At 43.6% G+C, this 27,234-nt stretch overlaps 1 protein-coding gene across 2 annotated transcripts in view; it reads right to left on the minus strand.

Moving 5' to 3' along the window:
* ARHGAP30 (Rho GTPase activating protein 30) overlaps nt 1-19,400 on the minus strand; it is a 144,610-nt gene extending 125,210 nt beyond the window's left edge. Inside the window, exon 1 of one of the 2 annotated variants that reach the window (XM_085637459.1) lies at nt 18,906-19,400. In XM_085637459.1, coding sequence (XP_085493585.1) covers nt 18,906-19,023 — 118 coding nt within the window. In that variant the 5' untranslated portion in view covers nt 19,024-19,400. The remainder of the gene's footprint in view (nt 1-18,905) is intronic. The other variant, XM_085637458.1, reaches the window with a different exon arrangement.
* Between the last annotated feature and the right edge of the window lie 7,834 nt (nt 19,401-27,234).

A 27,234-nucleotide genomic window follows, 5' to 3' on the forward strand; every position in this document is an offset into this window, starting at 1 on the left:
TAAGCGTACTAGAAGTGACAAACTCTATTAAATCCCTGAAAGACAATAAGGCTCCCGGACCTGAGGGCTTCACAGCCACATTTTCTAAGACATTTGCAGAGTTACTACAACCGACGATGTTAAAAGTATTTGATAATTTAGCAAATATAGGACGAACGACAAACTCCATGACAGAGGCCAACATTATAGTTATCCCTAAGGAGGGGGAAGGATCCCCTACTACCCAAAAATTACATCTGATCAATGTCGACTGTAAAATGTATGCAAACGTTTTAGCCACAAGACTCAATGCAGTCCTTCCACATTTTATAAGTAACTCACAATTAGGCTTTCTTAAAAACCATATGTCGAACGACAGTACTTGTCTGTTATGCCATGTTCTTGAAAATGCAGCTCTTAAAGCGGACCCTTCTATAGCATCACTCTGGACGCTGAAAAGACGTTCGACATGGTTTCATGGCCATTCTTAAAACACTGCATTAATTTAACTTGGGGGAGCCCTACATAAATATGGTGATGGCCCTTTACTTGACGCTTACGGCACGTATTGCAATTAACAGTTCACTTTCTAAATCTTTCACTCTCCAACAAGGCACAAGACAAGGTGGCCCACTTTCATCATCCCTTTTCCTACTAGCACTAGAGCCCTTAATACAAGACATCGAACAGAATACAGACATAAAAGGAGTAGGGTTTATTAATACTCAAGTTAAATTAGCCACTTATGTGGAAGATATCCTAATAGTAACTGAAGACCCGGGTCCTTCAATTAATGCTCTGATGCAAACAATAGGGTAATACTCTATACACTCGGGATACAAACTAAATAGTGACAAATCGGAGGTAAAACCCCTAAATCTTCATTGCACCAGAAGGATTTTAGGCAACTCAGGTCTTGCGTGGCAACCGGGATATATAAAATACTTATGTATAGAATTTGGTAGTAATATAATCGACACACTACACCAGAATGAAAATTTAACACTTGAATTTTTTTTTAAAACTCCTAGACACATTGTCTCCAAAATGTATCACTTGGTGGGGGAGAATTGAAACAAAAAAGATGATGATTACGCCCCTAATTAATTATCTAATCAACATGCTCCCTCTCATCCTAACAGAAGACTTTCATCATAAACTTGATATCCTTTTATCAAAATTTATATGGCAAGGCAAGAAAGCTAGAATTGGACTTAAAAAACTAAGGCTGGACAAATCCTTAGGTGGAGTCAACTTAGCCGATTTTAAAACATACCAAACAGCCTCTCTGGCAAAACAGGGCTCCTACTGGATCTCGTCTGCCATCAATTATACTCTTGTATGGCTAGAAGTTGAAAAAGCTATTCTTGATAATCTTAACCCCCTTACCCTGCTCACCTGTAGCCAAACAAAGCTAATTAGATCTAAATCTATTTTCAAAAATACAAAAGCAGCGTTACTAAAGTTAGATAAGAAACTCGACTCGAGCCTAAAGTGATCCAAGTTGGAATCCATATGGAACAACCATAATATTTTATACAAGGGGAAAACTATACACTATGATACTTGGATTAACAAAGGGATCTTCTTCCCCCAACAACTAGAAAACTCCTCATACCCAATTACTTTTAAGGAACTCTAATCTAGATACAATTTAGACAATATAGAATTCTACAACTTTCTAAAGGTTAGAGCAGCACTATCAGAAGCCAAATTACACAACTCACCCCTATCCCTACCACATTTTGTGACAAAGATCAACAAGCTAGGCCACCAAGTATCACATATTTACAAACTTCTCCACCCTAAAACTCGAATCTCAATAAAAACCTTATTGCTTTCTGGGAGCTACATTCCTCTAGCCCATTACCCAAATCTAAATGGCCTCAAATATGAAGTTCTACTACCCATAGTAAAATGTCTCCGGTTTTGTCTCAAACAAAACTATGGCTTCTACATAAAGCCTTCTGGACACCTGCTCGGTTGCACTCACAACACCACCGCGAGGACCCTATTTGCTAGAACTGTAAGGAAGAAACAGGCGATTTAGCCCACCTTATATTACACTGCAAAGCTGTTTCGAAATTTTGGGACGACGTATTTGTATTCCTGTCAAAACTATTTAACTGTAAGTTAAAAGGAGAATTCTCCACATTAACAACTGGCTTCCTTGATTCTGATATATTAAATTATGCAGACAAGGCCCTATTGGACCTTTTATTCACATCAGCAATACAAATTGTCCTGAATAATTGGAAGGACACACATAGGGCTTCATATAAAGGTTGGATGAACTGGATTACTCACCTCAGAGGCGAAGATAATATCGCTCTTCAAAACTCTCCCTGGAAACCCCCTACCAGACACATGTGGCAAACACTAGATATATATACTTAACCACACATAAACCACCATGATCATTATACAGGCACTATCTTTAAGTTATTCCTCTCCCACATACTCTCTGAACTATAACAATTGCCAAAGATGCATAAAATACTGTTTGGACCCTCAGATGTACTAAACCTAGAAACTTCTGTTTCCACATGACTTTTTCTCTAATACACGCACTTTGACATAATACCAAACATAAGCAGGAGTAGACCTCTATATTGCACTGAATTACTTCATCTTTTCTTTTCCTATTATCTTACTTAGTTGTTATTAGTTTCTTCTTATCACTTATTTAGTTTTTCTTTCTCCTCTTTATTTCATGGCTATTTGAAGATTTTCATTAGTGTACAATATCTTGTATCAGCTGGTAATTTGTCTTCACATTTCTTGTTTATTGCTTGGGATAATTTTTTCTGTTCTTCATATTACTGAAGTTGTCATGCTTCTTCCCAGATGATATATTGTGTCAAATTTTAGATTTCTGTTCACTACACGAAGTATGTCGTTCTTTTGTGTTTTTTTATTGAAAATATCTAATAAAAATATTTGAAATTGAAATGTATTTATCCCCCTTCATGCCTATTTTTTCCATTATCCTACACTTCGTGTCTCTTTAATTCGTCCCTGGAGGTTCCTTTTCATCCCTGCTTTTCCTTCCTTTGTACTGCTTCCTATCTTTCTTTTTGTCCTTTTTGAGTTTTTTTCCTAATTTTTCTGTAATGCTCTGGGCCACAGTCTGATTAAGAAAAATAAGTTCCAGTTCCAAAAACATGAGTGCCAGTGCCTCATTTTGCGGTACCGGCAAACACTGTCACAAAGTAAGCCCTATGTGAATAAATACACTTACATGTGTTTTGTGAATTCCTAGTGTGAATTCACACTCATAAATCATAATATTTGTACACCTAAGCTGTACCTGGATGCAAATGGGTTTATAGGCTTGTGTGTGGTTTCAGCACAGGAAAGTCACATTGTAACCATGCACAATACACAAGCGCATGAGGTAGGCCATTGGTGTTGCCATCACACCTGTGAAAGCATCATCATCATCAATCAACTTTATTGCGGTCAATAGACAATAAAAGTGCAAAATAAGCAACTTATCAATAAAAACATTCTCGAATACATAGACTTAAAACTCCAGAGGCCCATAGTTGAAGCTGCAAATTACTGCAATTACCTACTCCCAGGTAAAAAATAGGCAAAGTTCATTGCAGCACGTACATAAAAACCATGTAAAAAGTATATACAGCATAATAAGAAAAGGTGCAGATGAATTTCACAGTCTACAACATAAAAAAGACGCAAATAAAAACCACATAGGGGGCAGCCCAGCAAAAAAAGGGGTGGTATTGTCGGCTACGTTCCTATGGGGTGCCTTTTAAGAACGACCTGCGCACACACCACATAGATATTAAAAAACGTGACACCGCAAATACAATAGGTTTTAGGGTGTTATACTTCAGCCGCCTAAATGCCTCCACACAGCGTCTTGTACCCAAGTTTCTGCAGAGTTGCAATAGCCAGCAACGCCTCGCTTTTCTATAACCAGGGCAGAAAAAGAAGACATGCAACTCTGATGCCTCTGCATGGTCACAAGCAACACAGCCTAGAGTAGGTGAACCTGCCATTTGTTCGTAAAGGCTCGTAGTGGGAGGGTCCCATGCCTAAATTGGACATAAAGTTTCCACGCTAGTGCAGGTTGTATCTCATCCAGGGCAGGCTCTAGGCAATATTGATCTTTGACCCTCATGAACGAAACTACCAGTCGACCTGTTGCCGAACACCCCTGTATTCTAGCGAGTCTATCTTCCCTGTATCATTGCGCCAGTTCCTTATGAGAAACTGTGTCACAGGCTTCCTCAGGGGTGTGCCATACCCCTGTTCTGCAAGGTGTCCCTAATATAGGCAGCCATGGTATTTTCCCGGCATCATTCAGAGTCAAAACCTCCTTTAACTCGTCCTGGTAGACAGCCACTTCCAGGGTTACCCATTGCCGGTGGAGTAATGGTCTAAGGGCAATTTCATCAGCGATGGGCGTTATCCCCAAATCTAGACACAGACGCATTTTTCTATAATGCTCTGGGCCAAAGTCTGATTAAGAAAAATAGGTCCCAGTTCCAAAAAGTGAGGGCCAGTGCCTCATTTTGAGGTACTGGCAACCACTGTCACAAAGTAAGCCCTGTGTGAATAAATACACTTACACATGTTTCGTGAATTCCTAGTGTGAATTTACACTCATAAATCATAATATTTGTGCACCTAAGCTGAACCTGGATGCAAATGGGTTGATAGGCTTGTGTGTGGTTTCAGCACAGGAAAGTCACATTGTAACCATGCACAATATACAAGCGCATGAAGCAGGCAATTGGTGTTGCATCAAATCTGTGAAAGCATCTCTAATTCAAAAATGGGCACCACCTCTTCATTCTTACCCTAAGCCTTTCCAAATCTTGACTTAGGGCCTGATTACGAGTTTGGTGGTGCGGGAGCGGGGCAGCACACCACTGTCCCACTCCCGCACTGTCAAACCCGACCACCGTCCTCCCACCAGATTAGAAGTGTTCTCCTGGTCTGGGGGCGGGCCTTTGGCGTTCCCATAGCAATGCCTTTGAAAAAGCCAAAGCTCTTTCCAGCATGGCATGGACTGTTAAATCCATGCCGTGCAGGAACAGGGGTCCATGCACACAGGGGGATACACCATGTGCCCCTCTGCATGCACCCAAGGGTCTAGAGGCAACAAGGGGCCCTGTAGGGCCCCCTTTGTTTTTTCACTGCCAGAATTTCATGACGTGAACACCGCCATGAAATCCTGGCAGTGGGGAAAACTCATAATATGCTTGGTGGAGCCGCAGCAGCCTTGACAAGCATATTGCAGCCGCAGGAATGCTGCGCCACCACCGGAGATCGCGGATCCCCAGCGCTTTTGGCGGTTCCCACACAGTCCGACACCACACTTGTAATACAGCGGTTGGACCACTGGTGAGATGGTCTTCGACCAACACTGCACCTCCACCACAGGTTACCGCCAAACTCGTAATCAGGCTCTTTGAGATGGGAAATTTAAAAAATACATTTGAAAGGACTAGCTATCTAAGGGTGAGGATAACCAAAGAATGGGTAACCAAAGAATGGCCAGTGTTGTTTGGGCATCTGATACAAAATACGATCCCCAAGCTTACACTCTAGAGAAAACAGAACCATGTGTTTAAAGAAGTATATATCATTAGTTCAATGATGTGCATACTGATCACAACAAATACAAATAACAATTAGACATTTATCATTTATTGCATATATACAAAAAATATTATAAACAATAAAAAATATGAAATGCACATTCAAATTCAATCATACATATATTCCATCTTATTGGGGAAGAAATACAAAACCATAAAACGGTATGTTTTTTTTTTACTTGTAACCCCTCCACCAATCAAATCAATACATAGTTATGGATCAGTATCCCTTATCTAACTTGTTTAGTGTTGAGGTGGTAATGAGTTCTTAGCAATTGTTATGTTGGACATATGCCCACACTTTAGTCATTCATTAAAGACAGGCGGCCCCAATAATGGCTCTCACCAGCTAGAACAACAGGATCATGTATGTTTCTATGTATGTACATGGTATTTCTATAGCGCAAACACAGCCAAAAGGCAGTGGAGCATTGTACGTGGTCAAAGGCAAGCTTAACCCCTTCGACGCTCATGACGGAACGGTTCCGTCATGAGCGTCGGTTGAGCTGTGCTCATGACGGAACCGTTCCGTCATGACCACGCCCGCGCAGGTAACGGTCAGCACAGCGGGGGAATCCGCCCCGCATGGAAGGGGTTAAGGTTGGAGAGTAACAGGAGAGGAAGTTAAGTTGGGGACAGTTATAGCACATAGAACCTCTCTGTGAATTAGGGAATGTTCTGGCTAAGCAGGTACGTCACATGTCTGTGATGCATAACATGAACTTCTCAGACAAGCGGTAGGCTGAGCAAAGCATCCGGTGAACTTTTACCAACTAACCTTTACTCAAGAGATAATATCTTGCATGTACTTTTAGCTACTAATTTCTCTTTGTAAGACCGGACCATTCACATTCAACTGGAAACAATTAAACATATGATTTCTGGCAGATCCTGCTAACGTGTGTCCAGAATGTATCTGCCAAACCACATGCTCCCAGCAGGAAATTGATCCATGTAGATCTCAAGTTTGAGTATCTTCAACATATAAACACATAAAATACTATTTCTAAGGTGATCCTTTCTAAAAACAGACTCAGGCATGTGGGCTACAAACTTTTCCTAGTTACAGTTTCAGTAACAAATATTAGAATGAATCAAGAATTTTAAGCACTGTGGTCCTCATTTAGGACCTCGGTAAAAGTGGACCGGTGTTAGGTGCAAACTTTATCTCACCTGATAAATAATTTTAACAAGGAGTATGTTATTTATCAGATGCAATAAATAGCACCTATTTCAAGTTTTATCTGAAAACGTGTGGGATAACGTGAATTAGGGTGCTTACAGAATGTCCCTTCAGGTGAGGATTAATCCAGATTTTTTTCCCAAAAAGAGAACTGGCATTTTGGTATCTATCGTCTCTCTTTTCATTCAAACCAGATTCAGCGTATGCAGAATCATTTTTGAGGGATTGTAGAAAGTCTAAGAAGTGGCTTCACAGATTCAATATTTGCCGTCAAGAAACGCCCAGTCATGCCTATTATGGCTGAAAATTTGATACCATAAAAATCATTTGTGGTGGCTTGCATGATAAGATAGAATGGACATTGAAGATAAGTTCCTTCCACATTTATTGTTCATTTCAATACTCCTCCAAGACTTTGGAGTATCAGTGGTTTTACTTGTTTGTGTTTTCTTCCCAGAAAGTACACGGAGTCATGCCCCTCTAAGAAGTCAGACGCATCTTCTCGGATCACCTTTAACAGAATTCAACTTCTTAGACTTTCTTAGTGCCAAAAAAATACTTTTGTTTATACTTGGATTAGATATTAAGCCCACCCTCAGGCTATAAGGTTAAAACCTTGTCAGAAAAATTTGATTTTATTTTTGCATTTCTCACACTGAGAACTTGAAGAGTACAACATATCAACTGAACCAATTCAAGGAAGAATTAGTGTGTATAATTCACAGGGGTGGTGGTGGTCTTGAAATCCAATCCAATACTGTGCAACGTCTTACTCAGGAGTATCCAATACAGTTCAAATGCACCAAGGAGGGCAAGTACCAAGTACGCCACTATGACCAATAGAAATATCATGGGAGCAAGGTTCAAATGTCAAAGAAAGTGTGCCTCCAATTTTTGTATAAGGCTTGTGCAACTTTTGGAGAAAGAGGCATATGGGTGTGTTGACACCATAGCAGTCACAAGGTTCATTGATCAGTGCCAAATCTTAATTGAAAGCAATACTTAGTTATCTGCTTAGTTATCTGGGGTAAAGAATTTTGGGAGATAGTAAAGTGCATAGTAGTGGAGAGTTTAGAACTTTGCACAGAGTTATGGGCCATTTTGAGCTCAAATATAATAGACTTGCGCAGATAGCTTTACACTTAGAGTGATCACTTCACTCTATGTTATCACTGACATTGCTTCCAGTCTAGCACTTATGTGTGACAACCTGGCACATTCTGGGAATTGTAGTCTTCATTTGCACGCATTGACCTTATTAGACCTAACAGAAGTTATTTCTAGGTGAAATCCCACAAACTGAAACGGTGTCCCTAAGAGACTGAAGTGGTCAACCAGAGTCGCAATAGTCATTTTGTTAGAGAACAATTGTGCAGATCATGGCAAGCTATTGCGGTAGATTCAAAGGAGGCAGGATCTCATGGAGATTGCACAGGTGAAAGAATACAGGTTGCATACGAGATGAATTGCAAAGCTTTGTCTTTGTCAAATCTGTGTTTCGTATATAAAATAGGATGAATTGTGAAGAACATATAATAATCCCCTTCTAAATAATTTAAGTAGTCAGAAGTCAACAAACACACCTATCATAGCAGCTTGCCCTGTTTCAAATTACCTTGTTACTTTTTAATGGGCCATAACAAACCATAACCTAGTATCCTATAAGATACCTGACCAATTTAAGGTGTACTGAACCCTGTTGTTACTATGTAGTCTAGTTGGGGTGTGGGATGTTAGCACAAAGGTGTATACTTTCAGAAGAGTTTCATCTCTGCGTGCCCAAAGACACCCTATGTAATTAATAATCTCTTTATGACTTTTGTTGTTTCTCACTTTGATAAAACTTCTAGTTGCAGCTATGCGGAGGTTACGGTTACAAGAGTCAATATCTATTAGCTTCTACTGATGTGTTCAGTGGGACTCCATTCTGCAGTGACTTCAGTCCCACTAGGCCACGGTCATTGCGGGGGAGATGGAGATACAAGGACCGTCCTCAGGTGCCTTTGGCAATGCTATTTTTCTGAAGGGCTTTTAAGCCCCTCGTGCTCAGAAATAAGCGATACACTACTTTTTCCTCAACCCTCAGCCGATGTGTTTTTCCTCCTTCCTCCCAATCAGGGTAGTGCTATAGACGGAGTTTGAGTGATGCTCCTCCTATACTGGGACCTGACACGCCTTCTATGTCCTCCCATTTTCTACTGCTCCCTGCTGGTCGAAACTGGTGGGTAGGGTCTAGCATGCCGTGCAACAGCGACCATTTCTGCTATGTGTTGGCTCAGTCTCACAAGCGGGTGTTCAGGCAGGTGGGAAAGGGTGCAGACTGGCTTCCGCCGCCGCAGGTTCTGATTGTGGTATGTGGCGTGGGCATCGCACCAGCTCTGTCTTCCTCGCGTACGGCTCTGCTGTGTCAGCCTTAGGTCTTGACGTTGGCCCATGGTTCATGGATCCTGACAGCAGTTCTGCAAATTGTAGTAGGGTCCAACGCCTGCCACCTCTATTGTTTGTCTCTGTTGAGTGCACCTCTTGTAGGTTGAATATAGACCTTACTGGGACCCTTCTATGGCGATGTCTCAATGGCCGCCCATGTAGCCTGAGGCCAAGCCTCAACTCAATTTTTGGGCCTTCACCTTGTGCTATACTTTAAAGTTCTTAGCCATGGCAGAATATAACTTCCCAAAAGCAGTTCACCTCACTGAGTCGGCATTCCTGTTTTTTACTTGATGAACCCCCTAGCTAGAGCTAGCATTTTTCAGTGGCCATTTCCACCTGTGGTTACCAATATTCAACTCTTGCTTATTTTATCAGTATTTATCATTATCTATTTAGTTTTTTTTATAATTAGCTAAACCAGTATATTTATGCATTTATCTAACCCATAAATGTACAGTGACACTGCGACAAAGGATGGGGTTCTCTGTTATTAGTAGGATACATCAGTGCACTCATATGAAAAAATGAGCATTGAAGAACAAACACATGTACATCTGCAGCTGTTTACGGTTTGTTACGAAAACTTGTTTGAACAGCCCTGCCTCTCACTCTGTGCAGCTATTTCCCTGGAGTCATGACTGACAGCACTGTGAATCAAACAGAAAAATTCTCATTTTCCATTTTATGCAAGTTTATAAAAGAAAGACAGGGAAATTTGGAATTTCACCGTCGGTAAGTCAAAATAGGTTAAACAGAAAACTGTAAAACTTAATGATAAATGAAGATAACCTCATATAGAATTCAGCCATTCCTGCAAACCAATGGAATCCTGCCTGGCACTTTCGTTCAGCCATTCCTCTTCATCCATTGGCCTGTTGTGGTGTCATTCATTATTTCTACTGCCCAGTACAGCAACAGCATGGGACCGATGGGCAGTCCTTTCAGTCTTTGGTTAATTTCATTAGAAGTGATGATAATCTTCTCAATATATATTTTTTTTTATTGGCGTGCCTGGCAACTCCACAACAATAATGTTTTACCAAAACCACAGAAAAACAAAACAACCACAACAGAGCCAAAATGCTGACAGCTGATGCCAGATCTAGTGGTTGTGCCTGGGCTTGGTATGTTTGGTGTGGGCCAAGAGTTTTGATTTTACTATAATTATATGCATAATACTCCATCCATGCCAACCCTCCCGATTCAGGCAGGAGATTACGGATTTCAAGGCTAGTCTCCCACTTCCTGATTCCTGCATGCAAAGACCCGATTCCTCACTGGGCTTCCCCTGACAGGACTGGTTTTGTGCACCTCAGAGTTTGCGCTGCCAGTAACCTACTCCTGCAGGCGAGTGCACAACCGGTTTGTTGCACTCTCTCTGCCTACCATAGCGCTTTTCCGTGCTCCTAACAGATAAGGAAAAACGGATATTTGCATTTTTCATTACAAGATCCTGCAGCAGCACACTTGCAAGTCCCATTCATGCCAATGCAGTAGCGAAGCAAAGGCCCCTGGGGCCCCGTGGTGCCGGGGTGGGGGCTAAAGCTCCAGGCCCCCCCAACCAACACAGTAACATTTTTTTTGCAGATTTATATAGCGCAAACTCGACCCAAAGGTATTGGAGTGCTTTACATGAGCACCAGTTACGTTACACAAGGACACAAAGCCATGGACCATGACTCGAGAGCTCCTGATTAAGTCTGAAGGGGGGCCCATCCATGTACCTTGCAGTTAACCCCGCTCAAGTTTAATTACAGCACTGTGCCAATGGACCCGATTCAGGCCTCAATAGAAGTCAATGGGAAAATACATTCTCCTTAATATTTTTTTTAAATCTCCCACTTTTCTCTTCTAAAATGTTGGCATGCATGATATACTAACTTATAGGAGCTATAAGGCAACCCTGTTCTTTGATTCATCCGTTATTGTGCCATTCACATTTGACCACAGCATAGAGCATCGTGCAACGAGTCAGCCCATTTTAGCAACTGGCTAACTTCACAGTGAGTGATGTAATTCTGCTTTCTCACAACATAAAATCCACATTCAAACTGTGTTCCCCTCATTGCCACTGTGGGATTTTTGCTTTTAGCATTGCTTTTATATTGCGAATGGCAGGCAGCTCCTTCAACAATAAAGTTATGCAAAAACCATTTCAAAACTTCACAAGAATTGACAAACCCAAATGTCTGGCAGCCAACACCAGACCTATTGGCTTTGCCAATGCTCATTAAACACAGACACATTCTCCACCAGTCTTCATGATGAAAGGGCATTGTCTCTTAACAGAGCTCTGCATGAAAATACCGATTGCGAGCACCTTACTTCAGGACGGGTCACCAAAAGTACTAATATGAATACAATTAACGTTTCTAACCCGGTTTTTAGGTCTCGGCCTGACATAAGCAGCGCATGCGCTGCTCTTGTAATGCAAGACTTCTTGTTAGGTCTCGGCCTGATGTAAGCAGCGCATGCGTTGCTCTCGTAATACGAGGCTTCTTGGAATTGATACGATTCCAGAAGCCTCATCCCAGCTCCGCCTTCAGCTTTCATTCGTGCGCGTCCTTTGGCATCACGAATTATGCCAAAGACAGTGCAATGATTGCACTGAAGGCATGTCAATCCCGCCTTGTTGCCAACCTGTCTCGTTTTAGGCACGCCCACCAGAATTGGATCTTTTACCGTGGCGTTACACTATTGCCTTTAATTACTGGGGAAGCACTATGTGTTTCCCCTTCCGTCTGTCTCTCTCAAAGACACAGACTTTCCTCTTCTCCGCGCGAACAGCCCAGTAATTATTTTGTCTGGATTTTCTCAACCTCTGACGGCACGTCCCTCATCATCATAGCTTTATTTTTTATTTTTTTCTTAGTTCTTCTCGCTGTGTTCTGGGAAAAGAGGTTAAATAGGAAGCTGGTGGGCTCCGCTGATGCGTTTTGGCAGATGGCAGTTTATTGTCCCGGCCGCCGAGCAGCTGAACATTCCGCTGCTCTCCACTCCATTCCATGCAATTATAAATAAGACAGGTTTCCTCGCGCCGCATAATCAGCTGTGCACATGACCCTCGCGCCATGCTTGTGGGAAGATAATATCTGCCAGCAAGCGGGAGCATGCATTTAACCGTGAATCCTCCTCATGCCTCTGCTTGGACATTGCATGCGATATTAATCAGCCGTTTTAGCTCATAAGCCTTGTGTAAGAAACAATTGTTTTCCAGGCAGTTTATTATCCCGGCTGCCGAGCAGCCTTTATCTCTGCATGGTTATTGCCCATCCCCCATTCGCCTCTCTCCCGTACCCAGCAGCGGTCCTCTCTTACTCCTCTTTCATCTCTGCAATGACCGTGCCCACTTTTGCTCTTCTGTCTCATTTGCAGGGGCAACAGGGCTCTTCCACATGGCCCATCTCACCTCTACATCTGGACCCTCGTGTAGCCCCCCTTGCTATAAATGGGCTCTGCCCCCTTCTTTGCACTCTGTACTCTGCCGTAGCCTCTCCCTCGGTTCCCGCGCTTTTGTGGGAACACATTAAGGATGTGTTCGATAGGGCACAGGGCAGTGGGGTTCGTGTCATAAGCCGTTTTAGTCAAAACAATAACAAGGGGTTGAACTGTACCTAACCACACTTAAGGGGAATTCAGCATTGGGCCCTGCCTACACACCCTGTCCTTTGAGCCCCCCCCCCCCATTTGGTGTACACTGTGGTGACGTCACCAGGAAGCAGTGATTCGTCTGAAAAATAATAAGTGAAAGGTCCATCTGGTTCCTCCAAGTGAGCTAGAACTACAGCTCCCAGAATACATAGTTTCGGGTGTCAAATGAAAGTTCAGGATTGAAGAAGACATAAAAGTCTGCCGACATAGAGTGTACGGAATTTTAACCAGGTCAATCAACCAGATAGGTGGATGGGGACAACCTATATGTAGCCTTTAACATTGTAAATAAATCAGGAAAGGTTTAGAGCTGTAATAGCATTATGGGCCCTACTTATGGGTTGGTATATTGTGAGTCTTCAACCAAGATCTACGCCAGAGCCACTGGAATTATGTGGCAATGGAAGACCGACGTATGCAGCTAGATTGATAGAATTATAGGACAAGAAAAATGCAAATTATGAGGCATAACGGCACACTCTGAAGTAGTATTAAATTATTGTTTTATCATTTCAACAGCTCTGGGTCCTGTTTGGGCAAAGTTTAACGCACTAGCTCCAGTTTACCACACTAGCTCCAGTTTACCACGTGCAATTAGTGATCCACAACCGGAAGGTATCCCGTTAACCTTTGCACGGCATCTGTCGGTCACTGTGTGGAGCTAAGCGTTCTCTTCAGTGACTTTTGATATGCTTCAGCTAGAAACTTTGTGATTTTTGTGTGAAATCTGCTTTTTATGCAGCAGATGCAGCTGGAAAACACGGCATCCACAGAGACACTTAATTCCTCTTTTTTTGCCTCCAGGACTTGTAGTTATGATTTTGCTTTAAAAAAAAAAAAAAAAAAATGTAACTAATAATAACTTCTTTTTATTTGGTGGAGCCACATGTGCCTTTTCCAAATACCAGTCAATACCATGTGCCTTAGATTAAAGCCATTTGCTTTGCTAATGGTATTTTATAGCAAAGCAAATGGCTTTCCCTTAATAAAAGGCGAGACCTATTGCATTTTCAATGCTTGTTTTCTTTGTTAAAGTACTTTTAAGGAGCCTTGGTAGAAGTCAAGTGTAAATCCATGTATGCTCCCCCGTATTGCGCGTGACCTGGAAACAAAGCAAGAGTCGTGGCTTCAGCCACCCTCGCCAGCTGTGAGCACTTCCTCAACAGCCAATGAGGAGTGATGCAACAGGGCATGCGCGTGCTTCCGGTCTCCTACCACAGAACACTGGGGCAACAACAGAGATACACGATGAGCATTTCCATTTATCACAGGTGCAGTAATTACATGCCACATCTGCGATCCCAATGAAGGGGAGTACAGCGGAATAATATGATATATTTTTTATCTAAAATAAAAGAGTTAACAGGAGTTCCGTAACAGTTAACTATGAAAAACCATCTGGCCTGCAATACGTGTTAGGCAGGTGACAATAAAGTTATATATGAGAAAAAAAGTCAAATGTATTCAAAATAAAGACAGCTATGGGAGTTTTACGTTGGTTAAACTAAGATGTATTGCCAGCCACAAACACTGTATGTTACTGCTTTGCAGCAGCAAGTGAAGTCACAAATAAGCTAACGGATGCTACCGGCTCTTAAATGTTTACATTTCGTTTCAGGGCAATCCGGCACGTACAGGTCTCAAAACAGCACCTAGTGGCTCCATTTCGAAAGCACGCCCCCAGTCCCCCGATGGTGTCACGGTGTCATGATGGTGTCACCTGGTGCGATCCGCTCCCCCCGCACCTCTCTTGTGACGCCACTGACAGACGCCCCTATCATCAGGAATGGTTCAATTATGCGGCGTACTGATTAATCCCGACAGGCAGCCACGTGACGTGCACGGAACTAGATTTGTCAGTTTCGCCAGCTACTTCTTGTTTACGGGTTAAATGTGGGAAGACGATGGAGAATGTTACTCATGAACTATCAATTTCACGATCAGAACTCAGTGGGAAATATGACAAGATATAAGAGGCAAGAACTAGGAGTGAAATAAATAATAAATAACAGAAATCCAGAGATAACAAGAAGTAGGGTTTGGGGTCCCCTAGCAGGGCCACCAGGTTGAGTGACTTTTACCCCTTGCAGACCCTAATTTACCCCCATGGTGCAGGCTGGGAGCGAGTCCTGAACATGAATGGAACAGAATATAGTTCCAACAATTTCGAATATTTGAAAAGTATGTTTTATACATTTTCGATACCTAACTCCACATATGCATACCGTGGTGATATTTATATAACTTTAATGAAGCGTGATGTCAAGTTAAGAATAGTAAATCCTTACATCCCTATTGTTGTAATGATAATCTGTCCCGTCGATATATCTTGAATTCGATATTCCCTAAATCAATCTACTCTCTACCTCCAAAATTCTTGGTTCCTTTCAATTGAACTAACTCATTCCGTGCCAGACTGAGAGCGCAAACCAGCCCTGGCAATTTAGTCGGACCGGCCTTTTGGGGGGGGGGGGGTGCTGGTGGGAAACAATGCTGCTGCTTTTGTTACAGGGGGCCAATATTGCAGCCCTCGCTGCAAAACTGGCCCCCAGTAACACAAGCATTGGCATAGCCAATAGGTCTCGCCTTTGGGACCTTATAAGTGTTTAGCCATGCAACAGTTGCATAACTAAATACTTATAAGATCCCAAAAGCGAGACCTATTGGCTATGCAAAGCGGCCGTGCGGCCGCGAAAGTGAAAGTGATCACGATCAAACATCAAAGCGGCCGTGAAAGTAATCGCAGTAAAGCGCGGCGTGCGCGCCCGCGCACATGCACTGTAGCTCTAGGCTGGCCTGGTAGCAATTTTTGGAGCCCTCTCAATAAGTCTCGCCAGACCAGCGCATGCGCTGGGTCAGGCGAGACCTAAAAAACGGCACACACCGCTCCAAAACCGGCCCCCACCCTTCCAGCCCACTAGGAAAATGCTCAGTGCCCGCTACAGCCAATTCGGCCCTGAACTCATTAGATACTGATGGGTTTGAAAAGGAAAGCCTGGAAGGGCAAAAAGTGGAATGGAGTTCACTGGTAACTACAGGAAAAGAGAGGCCAAGATGCAGGTCTCCGGGATGTCTTTTCCGGATGTTCGAAGTTGATTCAAGGATTGTTTCAAAGCCCGGACTTCTCATTTTTGGTAGGTTGCTCATTGGAGACTGTTAGAAGGGTTATTGTGGTAGGCTCCAGATAGACAAACAGATAAGATCCGGGCAAGGTAATCGCTTGGACCTAATGCCAGAAACAGAGGACCCTACCCTCATCAGCTCTTCAAGGTGAAGGTGCTGGGCCTGGGAACGGACAGTCACATGAGAATGGGAAACATCCATTACAACGCAGTCATTACAATGACCTACCTTTACAACGCAACTGTTACAACGCAACTGCCTTTACATCGCATGCCATTACAATGCATTCCATTACAACGCATGTCACTACAACGCATGCCATTACAACGCATTATAAGTTAAGGAATGGAGATTTTATAAGTATTAGGGTGGGTCTGGGTTTTGGGGTACATGGGAATAGTAATTTTTACCCCTACACTATACAACACTCTCCCTACTGTTGCACTCACTGGAGTGGGAATAGTAATTTTTACCCCTACACTATCCAACATTTAGTAATTTTTACCCCTACACTATCCAACATTTACCCTACTGTTGCACTCACTGGAGTGGAAATAGTAATTTTTGCCCCTACACTATCCAACACTTACCCTACTGTTGCCCTAAAAGTATTATGCATTGTAATGGTATGCACTGTAATGGTATGCGTAGTACTGGAATGCGTTGTAATGGTCATTTTTAAAAATGCGTTGTAAAGGCATGCGTTGTAAAATCATGCAATGTAATGGTAGTTGTGATGTAAAGACTGCGTTGTAAAAGCATGCATTGTAATTGCATGCATTTTAACATCATATATTCCATGAGGACATTGCTGGAACATCGCTCTAGCCTGCCAGAGGGAAGTATCTATGTATGATTGGAGTTGATGCAGCGTAAAGTTTGTAAAGGCTGGGGAATTGGCTTTGGAAGGGGTTTTAGCACTAACACAGTGCAGGGCCCTAAACTTTTTATTGGTTTCTCCCAGGACAGAAATGTTTAGCACAGCTCCTTGAACGCTGGATACACACCAGATTTTAAGGATGTCCATGTAACATATTTACATACAAAATGATACTTTATTTGGCAAGTAGTCACCCTGAAAATCTGGCATGGCTAAGGTGGACCTGGACCCACCTGAGATGTTTGGGCACGCTATGGTAAAACGTACGGGCTTGTACTGCCTCTTTAAGGAACACGAAAAAAGTTGTCAGTATATGGTGCTAGTCAAACAGGCACCACTGGGATGAAATATTCTCCCTGGTCCTGATATTAGGATGTCAGGCCGGCGCGCTTCAGCAAATCCCAATCCATCGACTCTCTAGTGATACCCACCTCAACTACCTCTGCATCCGTTTTCCCCTCTCTTCCCTTACACAATACATCGGCATGTGAACCTTTGAGGACATATTCTTCCCCTGTTTTTCACCCCTATACCATGTTTTGAGGAAGCCCCAAGGGAGGACCGAGGGCCTGAGATACGCGCAGCACTCCAGTGCTGTGTGATGGTGGTCACCGCTGCACCACACTCGTAGAGATTGGTATTGGTCCCAAGGTCTCTTCGAGGCCCCCCATGTCTCGCCTTCCCTGTATATTACGCCAGTGAATGCGTGTGTGTGAGCAAGAGCGGGCATCTCTCCTGCTTCACATCCTGGCATGTCCATGGACGCCTCCTAGGTGGGTTTAGCGTGTACCCCGTCTTGTCTCTGAAGCACTCCCCCAATCCTCCAATGAAACCTTGAGATGACGGAACAATGTAGGGCATGTCACCAGGAATAAATGGAAATGGGCTTTAGTGCCACTTCTATGGCACAAATGTGCTTTGTATTTTTTCTAATTGAGAGCTGGCATCACTGCCCTGATAACATCTAGAGGTCAAAGTATGCCACACGTGGCCACCGTGAAGGCACCATTTTACTGCTGTGATAGTTGTAAGATATTGATCCTGCCTAAAGTATCTGAATAGAACGTTGAAGCTGGTCCAGCGCCTCCTTGTTAGGGGGCCCTCAAGTCAAGTCTACTCTGGTGCACTTCAGATCCACCGATCATAGGCCCAAAGACCCTCCAGGGACTTTCGGATACACCTGTTAAATCTGCTAATGCTGTGTTTGATAGGGCGCCTGGCAGCTGTGATAGGCCATAAACCAGTCTAATTTCAAATGACAATTTGAATATATGTTGGCAGATCCATCCAACACATATGGACACCATACATGCATTTCCCCGCTCATTAGACTTCGCCCTCCCACCCGCCGGATGTAAAAGTGAATATTCGACAGGGTACTCAACTCTGGATTGCTTGAACACTCTGTTCTTCTGCCAATGAGTATTCAGCCCTGATATGAAAGTCTTTCTTTTTGTATTTTAAAGTATCTCGGTGCATGTACTAACCATCTGTGCTTCAGAACCGCGTTTTACATTTCTTACAGCTTTCAAGTGAACCAGGAATTGTAACTTCCAATTTTTTGTTTAGGAATCTGAGTATGGCCTGGGCAATTTCCTTTTTCTCTAAAACACAGAGTCTAAAAATTACATAAACATTTTTCGCGTAGGTGTAATTTTGCTAGCTTGCACCTGTTTCGTGGTTGAAGTGTGAGTGAAATTCAGAAAAACTCAGAACATTCATTGCAATCATCAACCCAGTGGAAAACATTCTAGAAAAAAGTGAAGAATCTCTTCCATGAGCGAAATTCCTATGTAGGCACTATTTGTGAATTTCGCTAGAAATTCCACCCACCACTATTCTTGAACATTCCTCGACAAGATGTACATTTTGACCATGCGCTGCAGGACAACAAGCTTCACGTTTGCTTGCAGACTTTAATGAGTTATTGCAGTCCAAAGCAGAACACTTCAGAACCATGACGGGCGACCTTCAACGGTTTTCGCCAGTCCATTGAGCAGACAGGCCCAATGGCCACCAGCCTTACCTTCCAGTCCAGTAGCCTGGAGATGGTCCAGCAGGTCGCAGCCAAACACCCGGTCTTTGGTCGGCCCCTTCTTCTTCACCTTCTGCCTGGCTTTCATAGCGAGCGACATGGAAGACATGGGGGCAACCCGATGGAGTAGCCAAAGCCCTGCTCACTTGTCCACTGGCGATCGCTCCCCTGATAAATCCACCAGCTGAGTTGACCACCATGGACCTCCGGTGGTCCAGGCCCTGGAGGAGCAACGGAAGAAACCAAGGCGCAAAAGTCTACCAGCTCACACTCCAGAGCGCGACAGAGGCCCTTCCTGAAATTGCCTAACCCGCCCCATCATTCAGATGCCCAGCAGTTACGCTTTCGATACTTGCCGATGCTTCGGCTCAAGTTTTGGCCACTGGGCTCATCTGTCTTCGGTGGACTTTCCCCAGCTGAAAGGATGCAGCTCAGCACAAGTTCACCCCACCCCTGTGTTTTTTCGATCTCTCTGGTGCAAGCTCCGGTAAGCTCTTCTCTCTGTCGTTCTTTTTTTAATTTTAGAGGAAGTGGTTGAGGAGAGGAAGCTGCTATGGGCCATACGGCTGGTGCAGGAGCCTGACGTAAAAATCGTTGCACCGTTGCTCTGTTCTCTGACAGATCTTTTCTCTTGGGCTCTGCCGGAAGCCAGCACTGTTGCCTCAAACCCACTTCCTGCTTTGAAGCACATCTTCCTCACCACGGGGTACAAAACTCATCTTCCTCACCACGGGGTACAAAACACACACACACTCACATTTATACAGTAATCCTTGAGTGACGTGGTGCCTAATTGCGATGGGCAACGTTTACTATTGACAGCTGTGACCAGTGACTACCTATTGGCATTCACGTGAATTTAAACTGCGTCATTTTTTTTATTGAGTCTAAGGGAGTTAAGATTGATGTGGTGCAAAGTAGATAAGATGTACCAGGAACGAGGAACCGCGACTGAGCTGACAGAAAGAAGACCATCGTCTCTGTGTTTACATTTGCTTCTGGAGCTGGTGGGAGACGCCCTTCTGTAGTACATCGGTTGTCTACTTGGTTGGGTACTCACTGCCTTCCGAACAGCAACCAGTGCGGGGCTCTGAGAAGGCTGAGAGCTTTTCTGATTCGCTCTCAGTTGTTTTGGCCCCTCTGAGCAAACGTTTTTTGTTTTCACAAGCAGGAGTTCGATTTTTTTTTTCAAATTTGCCCCCCTTACAAGCATGGATCTACATCATGGCATGTGGCGGCCATTTTGAGCGTTCCTTCCTGTGTCCCACATGCCTCACACAGGGGCCAATCCTCTGACCTGGTGGCCCAGTGTGAATAAGGGTCGCTACGTCAAGGATTTCCACGGGTGTAGTCCTCGCAGGCTCCACCAGAGCACACAATGTGGTGGCCACTCTCTAAATTAGGCGGTAGAAGGGCAGACTCCTCACACACGCTTCAAGGCACTGCACTACATTGGGCCTACATACCTTGATGTCTGTCTTCAGTTCCACCAGCCCACCAGATGCCTTCCCTCATTCTCACTTGCACACGCCTCATCCGCAAAAGCGGAGCGGGCGGTTTAGCATTCTCCTACGTCGCACCCAAGACCTGGAACGGCCTCCCTCAACACGCCGGGGCCTCTTCTTTGCTGCTCCTTGAATTCTGCAAGAAGCTGAAGGCCTGGACCTACGAACAATTCTCCTGAGCCGACTTCCAGTTCCCTCAGCCCGATGCCTACACACCGGCTCCAGCACCTGCAAATCCAACCGGGCGATAAGCTACGCCAAACAAATCCACTTAACTAAATGTAAGGTATGATCTGCAAATTCATATCAGTTTGCCCACTCTGCCAAACTGGAAATGGGCATGTTTGTCTTCTACCATGAGCCGGTGCCAGCTTTTAAAGTGAGTCCTACAGGCTTGTGTTTTTCAGGCTGTGCTTTGCCCCTCCTGGAGTCTTTTGAATTGGTAGGGTGGGCGCCAGTGTTACAAATCCCTACCATACTATACTCACAAGTTACCCAAAGCCCCCACCAAGCTAGTGCTGGGCAGGGGGCAAAGGAGTTGTCTTTCTCAGGCTTTTGGTGTGGTGGAAGGAGGTGTATACTACTGTCCCACTTTTGAGTTAAGCTTGAGTTTGACATCACATAGCGCTCCCTGTTTTCAAGCTTCTGTTTTATAGGTACTTGGCCGCCAGTAAGTTACGTTGATGATCTGTGGCCTGGATGTTCTTGGGAAGGGGAGCAAGGCCCAGGGCTTGGATTCCTACTTCTGAAACTTTTAAGTTGGTCACATCCATACATCAATGCTTGGAGGCCTTTGCTTAAGACTTGCATTCGTTAGGCCGCCCTGTAACTCTAAGGTGTATCTTTGTGTCATTACCCAGGAAATGATATTGGATCCATTAGAGGTTATCTGCTGATATTAAAGAGGATGGGTTAGATGGGGAAAAGGGAGAGTCCATAAGTGACTGGAGATGCTTCTAAAGTTGGATAATCTGCAACGGTGAGACCAAAAACCTTTTGTACACAATGGGCCATATAGTTCATAGGGTGCACTTCGCCTGCTTGCGCCATTGCATCGTTAATGAGCTACACATCACACAAACAAGGACAGTGTGGTCTAATACAAGTACTGTGCAGCTCTGTCTTTGAGAGGGCAGGTGGTACCCAACCTGTTCTTCAAGGAGGGACTGAGATACCCCTGCAGTTGGGTGCACTGACTGTGCATCACCTCTTTGCTTGATTGAGTTTTATCTCTTGGAACAATACAAATATAACATGCCATCAGCTGTTGTACGTCTATTCCACGCAATACAGTGATTTGACACAGGCATTGTAGTTTATATGACATAGTCGAGGCTCACACCTTCCCAAACGCATCATCTTGCAATAGATCATGAGAGAGGCTGTCCGAGTTGTCCAATAAGTAAGCTGTTAGGGGAACCCATATGTCCCTCAGACGTGAGGACACCGACAGTTCTGCATATTTGTTCATGTTATCTATGCAGTACACCACATCCAGCGTTTACCTTTGGGTGCATTGCTCTTTCCGCAGTGTATGGACACTCTCCTTTTGGTCAGAAGTAGAGCCACCACTATAAACCTTTAATATGTTGCGCGACATTGTACGCCATTGGAAGGCGGCTGCCTCACCCACCTTGGCGGCATGGAAGAATGGCTTAGACTCCAATATGGGTCTGGAGCTCCCGATCTTCAAGGCCAGGGGATGTCCACGTAAACACACAAAGATCTGGAAGCTGTGGGCTGATTATAGAGGACTTTCGTTAAAACCCGCCTCACTTGGTATGGACGCGCACTGAAGGAGGTATGTTACAGTGTAGTTCGGGAGTGGCTCAGCCTGGCCGGGGCCTTCCTATGTACTTCTTTGTAATTTTGTTTCTCACTATGAGGGATGAGCTGCACTTGCTGGGGGACGGTATTTTGACAGTGTATTGGGGGGGGGGGGGGTTTGTTATTGTTCTTTTGTTGTCATTATATGTTGCCTTATAATTTGTAAAGCATAAACGTCAATGCTTTTCTTGTATCGCATATGTGGCAGATGTTCTCTGGGATTCAGGGTTCTGCAGGATATTTGTGGCTTGACACAATAACATTTGTTTAGAAAAAAACAACCTTTAATATGTTGGTTGTGGCCGTTTTACCAGGACCAATAAGCACATCTGGGAGGGTGCAGTCTATTGAATCTGATGTCAGAGTGTAAGGCCTGCACCACCTGCGGCCAGTACCCCTGAATCTGCCCACAATCCCAGGCCAGGTGCAAGAAACCCGTGTCCATCTCCCTGCACCTGGTACACTTTGCATCCTCGCTCCATATCGTAACAGTCGGGATGGCGTGTAATACAATTGTTGTAGGTACTTGAAATGGATAATGCGGAGATTGCAATTGGGTGTTAGTCTCTCAGTCAGTGTGCAGCAGAAACCCTATTCTTCGGGTATCAATGGAGGATCTAGTGAGGAGTTCCAGCGTTTCAGTGTCTGGTTCGGTTGTGTCTGTCTGTCCCCCTGTGCTGCGTTATAGAGTCTGGGGACCAAGAGTTTCTGAGAGGCACTGACAAGTAGCATCTGCAGTGCTGTTAGTGTGGGGGGGTTCATCTGGGAACATAGGGAAGGGAGCCTTGATGGCGGAGCGTAGCTGGAGGTATGTGAATGTGAAAAGTGGTGTTGTATTTTGTATGCTTGTGTATCACCTCTTTGTGGCACACAGTGCATCTTTGCCACTGCACCAGCATCCATAATACATTGCAGGTGCAGAGGCAAAGTGTTTGCATCATTTACATGAGGTCACCCCCACGTTTAAAGGATGGAACAACCCTTGTGCTATATTGTACCAGCTCTATCTGTATTACAGAAAGGGTCGCACAAGCATCTGTGGGGAGCTTCTGTGCACTAAGATGAGTGGCTGTTTCACCCAGCTGACCATCACTATTGAAGAATGCCTGGTTCAATGCATGTGCTCACTTAGTGAAATATGGGGAGTAAAGTTTTTCAAGGCTACTTTTAGCTCCCGCAAAAACCTAATCCCTGTGTTACATACCTGTAAAAACTGAGAACTCAGGGAGGAGCTCTTGAGCAAGACCACATGGCCATAAGCTGCGTCTGCAGGAGACTGTCAGGATTTATCATCATATGCTGCTGTGTTTGAAAGATATGTGGAACTTCTGAAGGTTTCTGTGATCCAGGTCGCATTGCTCAGGGCACCTGTTCATCCTCTTTGGAGATCCTATTCGATCCTATGGGCACAGACTATAATCCCAGCAGGTCCACTTGGCTTTTTCCCTTCCAAGGTTGATAAACTGAGTATCATTGATTTGGGCAAAACTGAACATCTGATATCTGCCAACAGTGCCAAGACACCTTTTTTGGGTTCAACTATGCCTTAGATGTTTTGTCCTTAGTCATCTGGGAGCTGGTACTGAAGCAATGACAGTAAGACAAACATTTATAGTGTATTATTTATTTATGTGATTATGGAAAGTTTGGTTTGCGCGGTTATAATGTGCCCAGAGCAGGAGTGAACAGTTGAGCTTTAGACATGTTGGATTAGTTTTGGCTGCAGGCTTCAGTGTTTAGGGAGCTATGAGTTAAATTAGGAAGTCTGATAAATGGACTATGGGATTCATGTTGAGTAATCTCCAGCAAAGGTTTGGATTTTTTTCACACGGTTAGTACTTCAATTTGTCATATGCATGGTTCAGAGGGTTTTAATTTAAAAAATATGATAGTCCAATTTTTTAGGCTGTTCCTGCTTCCTTCATGGTCGTCCCTGCTTGTCTTCAATGAGTGAATTGGCCCAATATTTGCAGCTTCTTTGTTTTCTGATGTAGTGCAGATGTCATTTCTCTTTTGAATATTTGATCTTCTTTCGTGCTACTCTCTCTGCAGCCGTGATTATCTCTCTCCCAGGGCTCAACAATACTTGTGACAATATCACAGAGCGATCAACGCAAGCCAATGGCGCCCTACCTCCAAAACAACTCCATCACACAAATCACAAATGCAAATTAATTGAATAAGGCACTGTCCAAAATACAAGTATTGATTACCCCCACTAGGCACGGTGGCGGTCTTGCGTGGCCACTCAGTTTCCTATGACATCTCCTTTCGCGCCTACTGATTTCAATTTATGTAACAAAGAAATGTAAATCTCTACTAGATTTAAGAGAATTGGTGAAACTTGGAATGATTTTAAAGTCGAATCTTCAGGGACAAGTTTTATCTATTGTGGAGGAAGGAGAGGGTAACTGGAAGGAAGAATTTCCTTAAGATTTTTGTATAGAGCAGGGTTTGTTCACGGGATTTTACCACCTTATTATTCCGAAGAAATTTAGTGAGGCAATGACTTTGAAATATGAACGTATCACGGACCATTATTTGATATATGTTCAACTACGCGTCGCGGCGTGGGTACACCTACTCTGACCAAGTTGCTATACTACTTCAGGAGGTCACATTAAAAAATAAAATATGCACCATGGTCTTGTAATGTAAATGCAGGTCTGTCTGACACATTTAACAGTTAATGAGTCTTAATAAGAGAGTGTTGAAGAGCAGAGTTGGTTGGTGGTGTGTCTCCAAGGAAATTGTGGTGGTACGGACTGCGAGGACTAATGGAGATAAAGACGCAACAGAATGAGACAAAGGATTAAATAAGCCATGGAAAGGATCGGGAAGGGATGGAAATGCGTAAGAAGTATGGTAGAGCTAATGAAAGGTTTCAGTATGGTTAGCGCAGACCTATCCGTGGTAGATGAAGAGGGCTATAGTCGGGACAAGCTGCTAGTTCCGGGATGTTTGAGATAGAGCGTGTCCTTTCTTTGTTACATGAGGGTCATGGAGATAAGACACAGATGAAAAGAAACAACAAAAGCAACTTCTGGTGACCTGAAGTTGATATTCACATTGAAATTTATGTAAGAAATTGTATTACTTGATCGGAGAGGGACAAGTCACACAAATTTCAAGAGTTTTCTTCGTCAGTGCCACAGGCATCCCCTACCAAACCTTCACCTCTGAGGACCATCTTTGAGTTGGGGTGAGTCTGGAAGGTATACTGTTGTGATGGTGGACCATTTCCCAAGTGTCCAGAAGTTAAGATGGTGAAGAGTATAGCTCCTGATGAAGTCAAAGCGTTCTGGAGGAAAGTTTTTGAAGCAGAAGAATTTCCGGAATGCAGAATCACAGATAATGGTTCACGGTTTGTACATCGTCAGAAGGAAGTAATTTTGGAAGAACATGGTATTCGTCATGGTAGAACAGCACTATATCATCTTAGATGTAATGGGCGTGCAATATGAATTAGAGGGGGAACTGAGAAAAATAATGTCTACTTAATCAAACATAGTCATGTTGCTTCATCCAAATGTCACATAACTGCATCTCAAGGTAACCACATATATAGGATTCACCCATCTAGCCAAATGCCTGGTGAAAATTGAGGAATGGTGTTGCCTATTTAGAAGCTCAACCCGCTAGCAACCAGGCCTAAGCTAAAATTAAATTACACTGGCAAACATTGCATTATTTGGGGAATTTCGATTTTCCCTTACATTAAGGGTTTATAGCAAAATTATAATGTGGTGACAATGAACAATTGGTACACGAGCTGCTGTTCGCTGTATTTGTGTGTTTAGTTCATTTTTTAGCTCAAAATGCGTCCCCGTGCCAAGAATTGACACAAACTTATTTTGTGCTAAAATATAGCACTATCAGGCACATGCATCAAAGGAAAAACCGGTCGCAAACTGGCAGATTCTCAGAATCTGCCCCTTTGCGACCGGTATTTTTGCATTTGGGATGCATCATCCCAAATGCAAAAATCGCAATTTAAGGAATCTCTAAATTGCGATTACTTAAATTGCGATTGCATTCAAGGAATCCCAAATTGAGATTCCTTGAATGCAATGCATTAAAGTAAAAAAATTAGCGATTTCGCTAATAGGGGGAGCAAATTACCATGAAGTTGAACTTCATGATAATTTGCAAAAACTTTGTAAAATTCACTTTTGTGCATTTTTCAAAGTTTCATGTTGCGCACACACATGCCCTTAGGGCATGTGTGTGTGCAACATATGTGCCCAGATCAATTTCAAGGGTGCAATAGGGTGTCATTTTGATACCCTTGCACCCTTGAAATTGCATGAGCAATTTGCGAGTACCTGCTGGTACTCGCAAATTGCTCATGCAATCTCCAGTTCATTCCTATGGGCCTGGAGGCCCATAGGAATGAATGGGACGGCATTTCTTAATTGCGACCCGCAATTTGCGAGTCGCAATTAAGGAATGTGTAGGAATCGCTATTTTTATAGCGATTCCTACATGCATAGGCTTTTGCAATTCCTTAATTGCGATTCCTTAATAATCGCAATTAAGGAATCGCAAAAGCCTACGTTGATGCATGTGCCAGTATGTGATGGATTTGCATTTCACGTAATTACCCATACTTTTCCTGTGATTTCACCCAACTATGCAAAATCAAATTAGGCTAATTTCACACACCCTACTAGCAACGCAAGTCCTACTTTTGTTTTCACTCCACTCCCACCTCCTGATTCAGAGCTGGTTGGCTACACTACCATCCATAGTATTGCAGCCTGCTCTTATCTAATGCAAAACCTCTTTGGGCTCCTTCTTAACAGCAAGCAGCATTTTGACAAACATAAAAAAGGCCAGTAAACAATCTAAGATTCAACAGAAAATCTTGAGAAGCATGAGATGTTTTGTCCATGAAAGTAACCTTTGCATGGATGTGTGCATAGTCAAAGAATGTGAAACGGCATCCCCACACATTATAGCTGCACATTGAGTAATTCCGTGTGCCG

The sequence above is a fragment of the Triturus cristatus genome, chromosome 12 (genome assembly GCF_964204655.1).
Source record: "Triturus cristatus chromosome 12, aTriCri1.1, whole genome shotgun sequence".
Taxonomy (NCBI): Eukaryota; Metazoa; Chordata; class Amphibia; order Caudata; family Salamandridae; genus Triturus; species Triturus cristatus.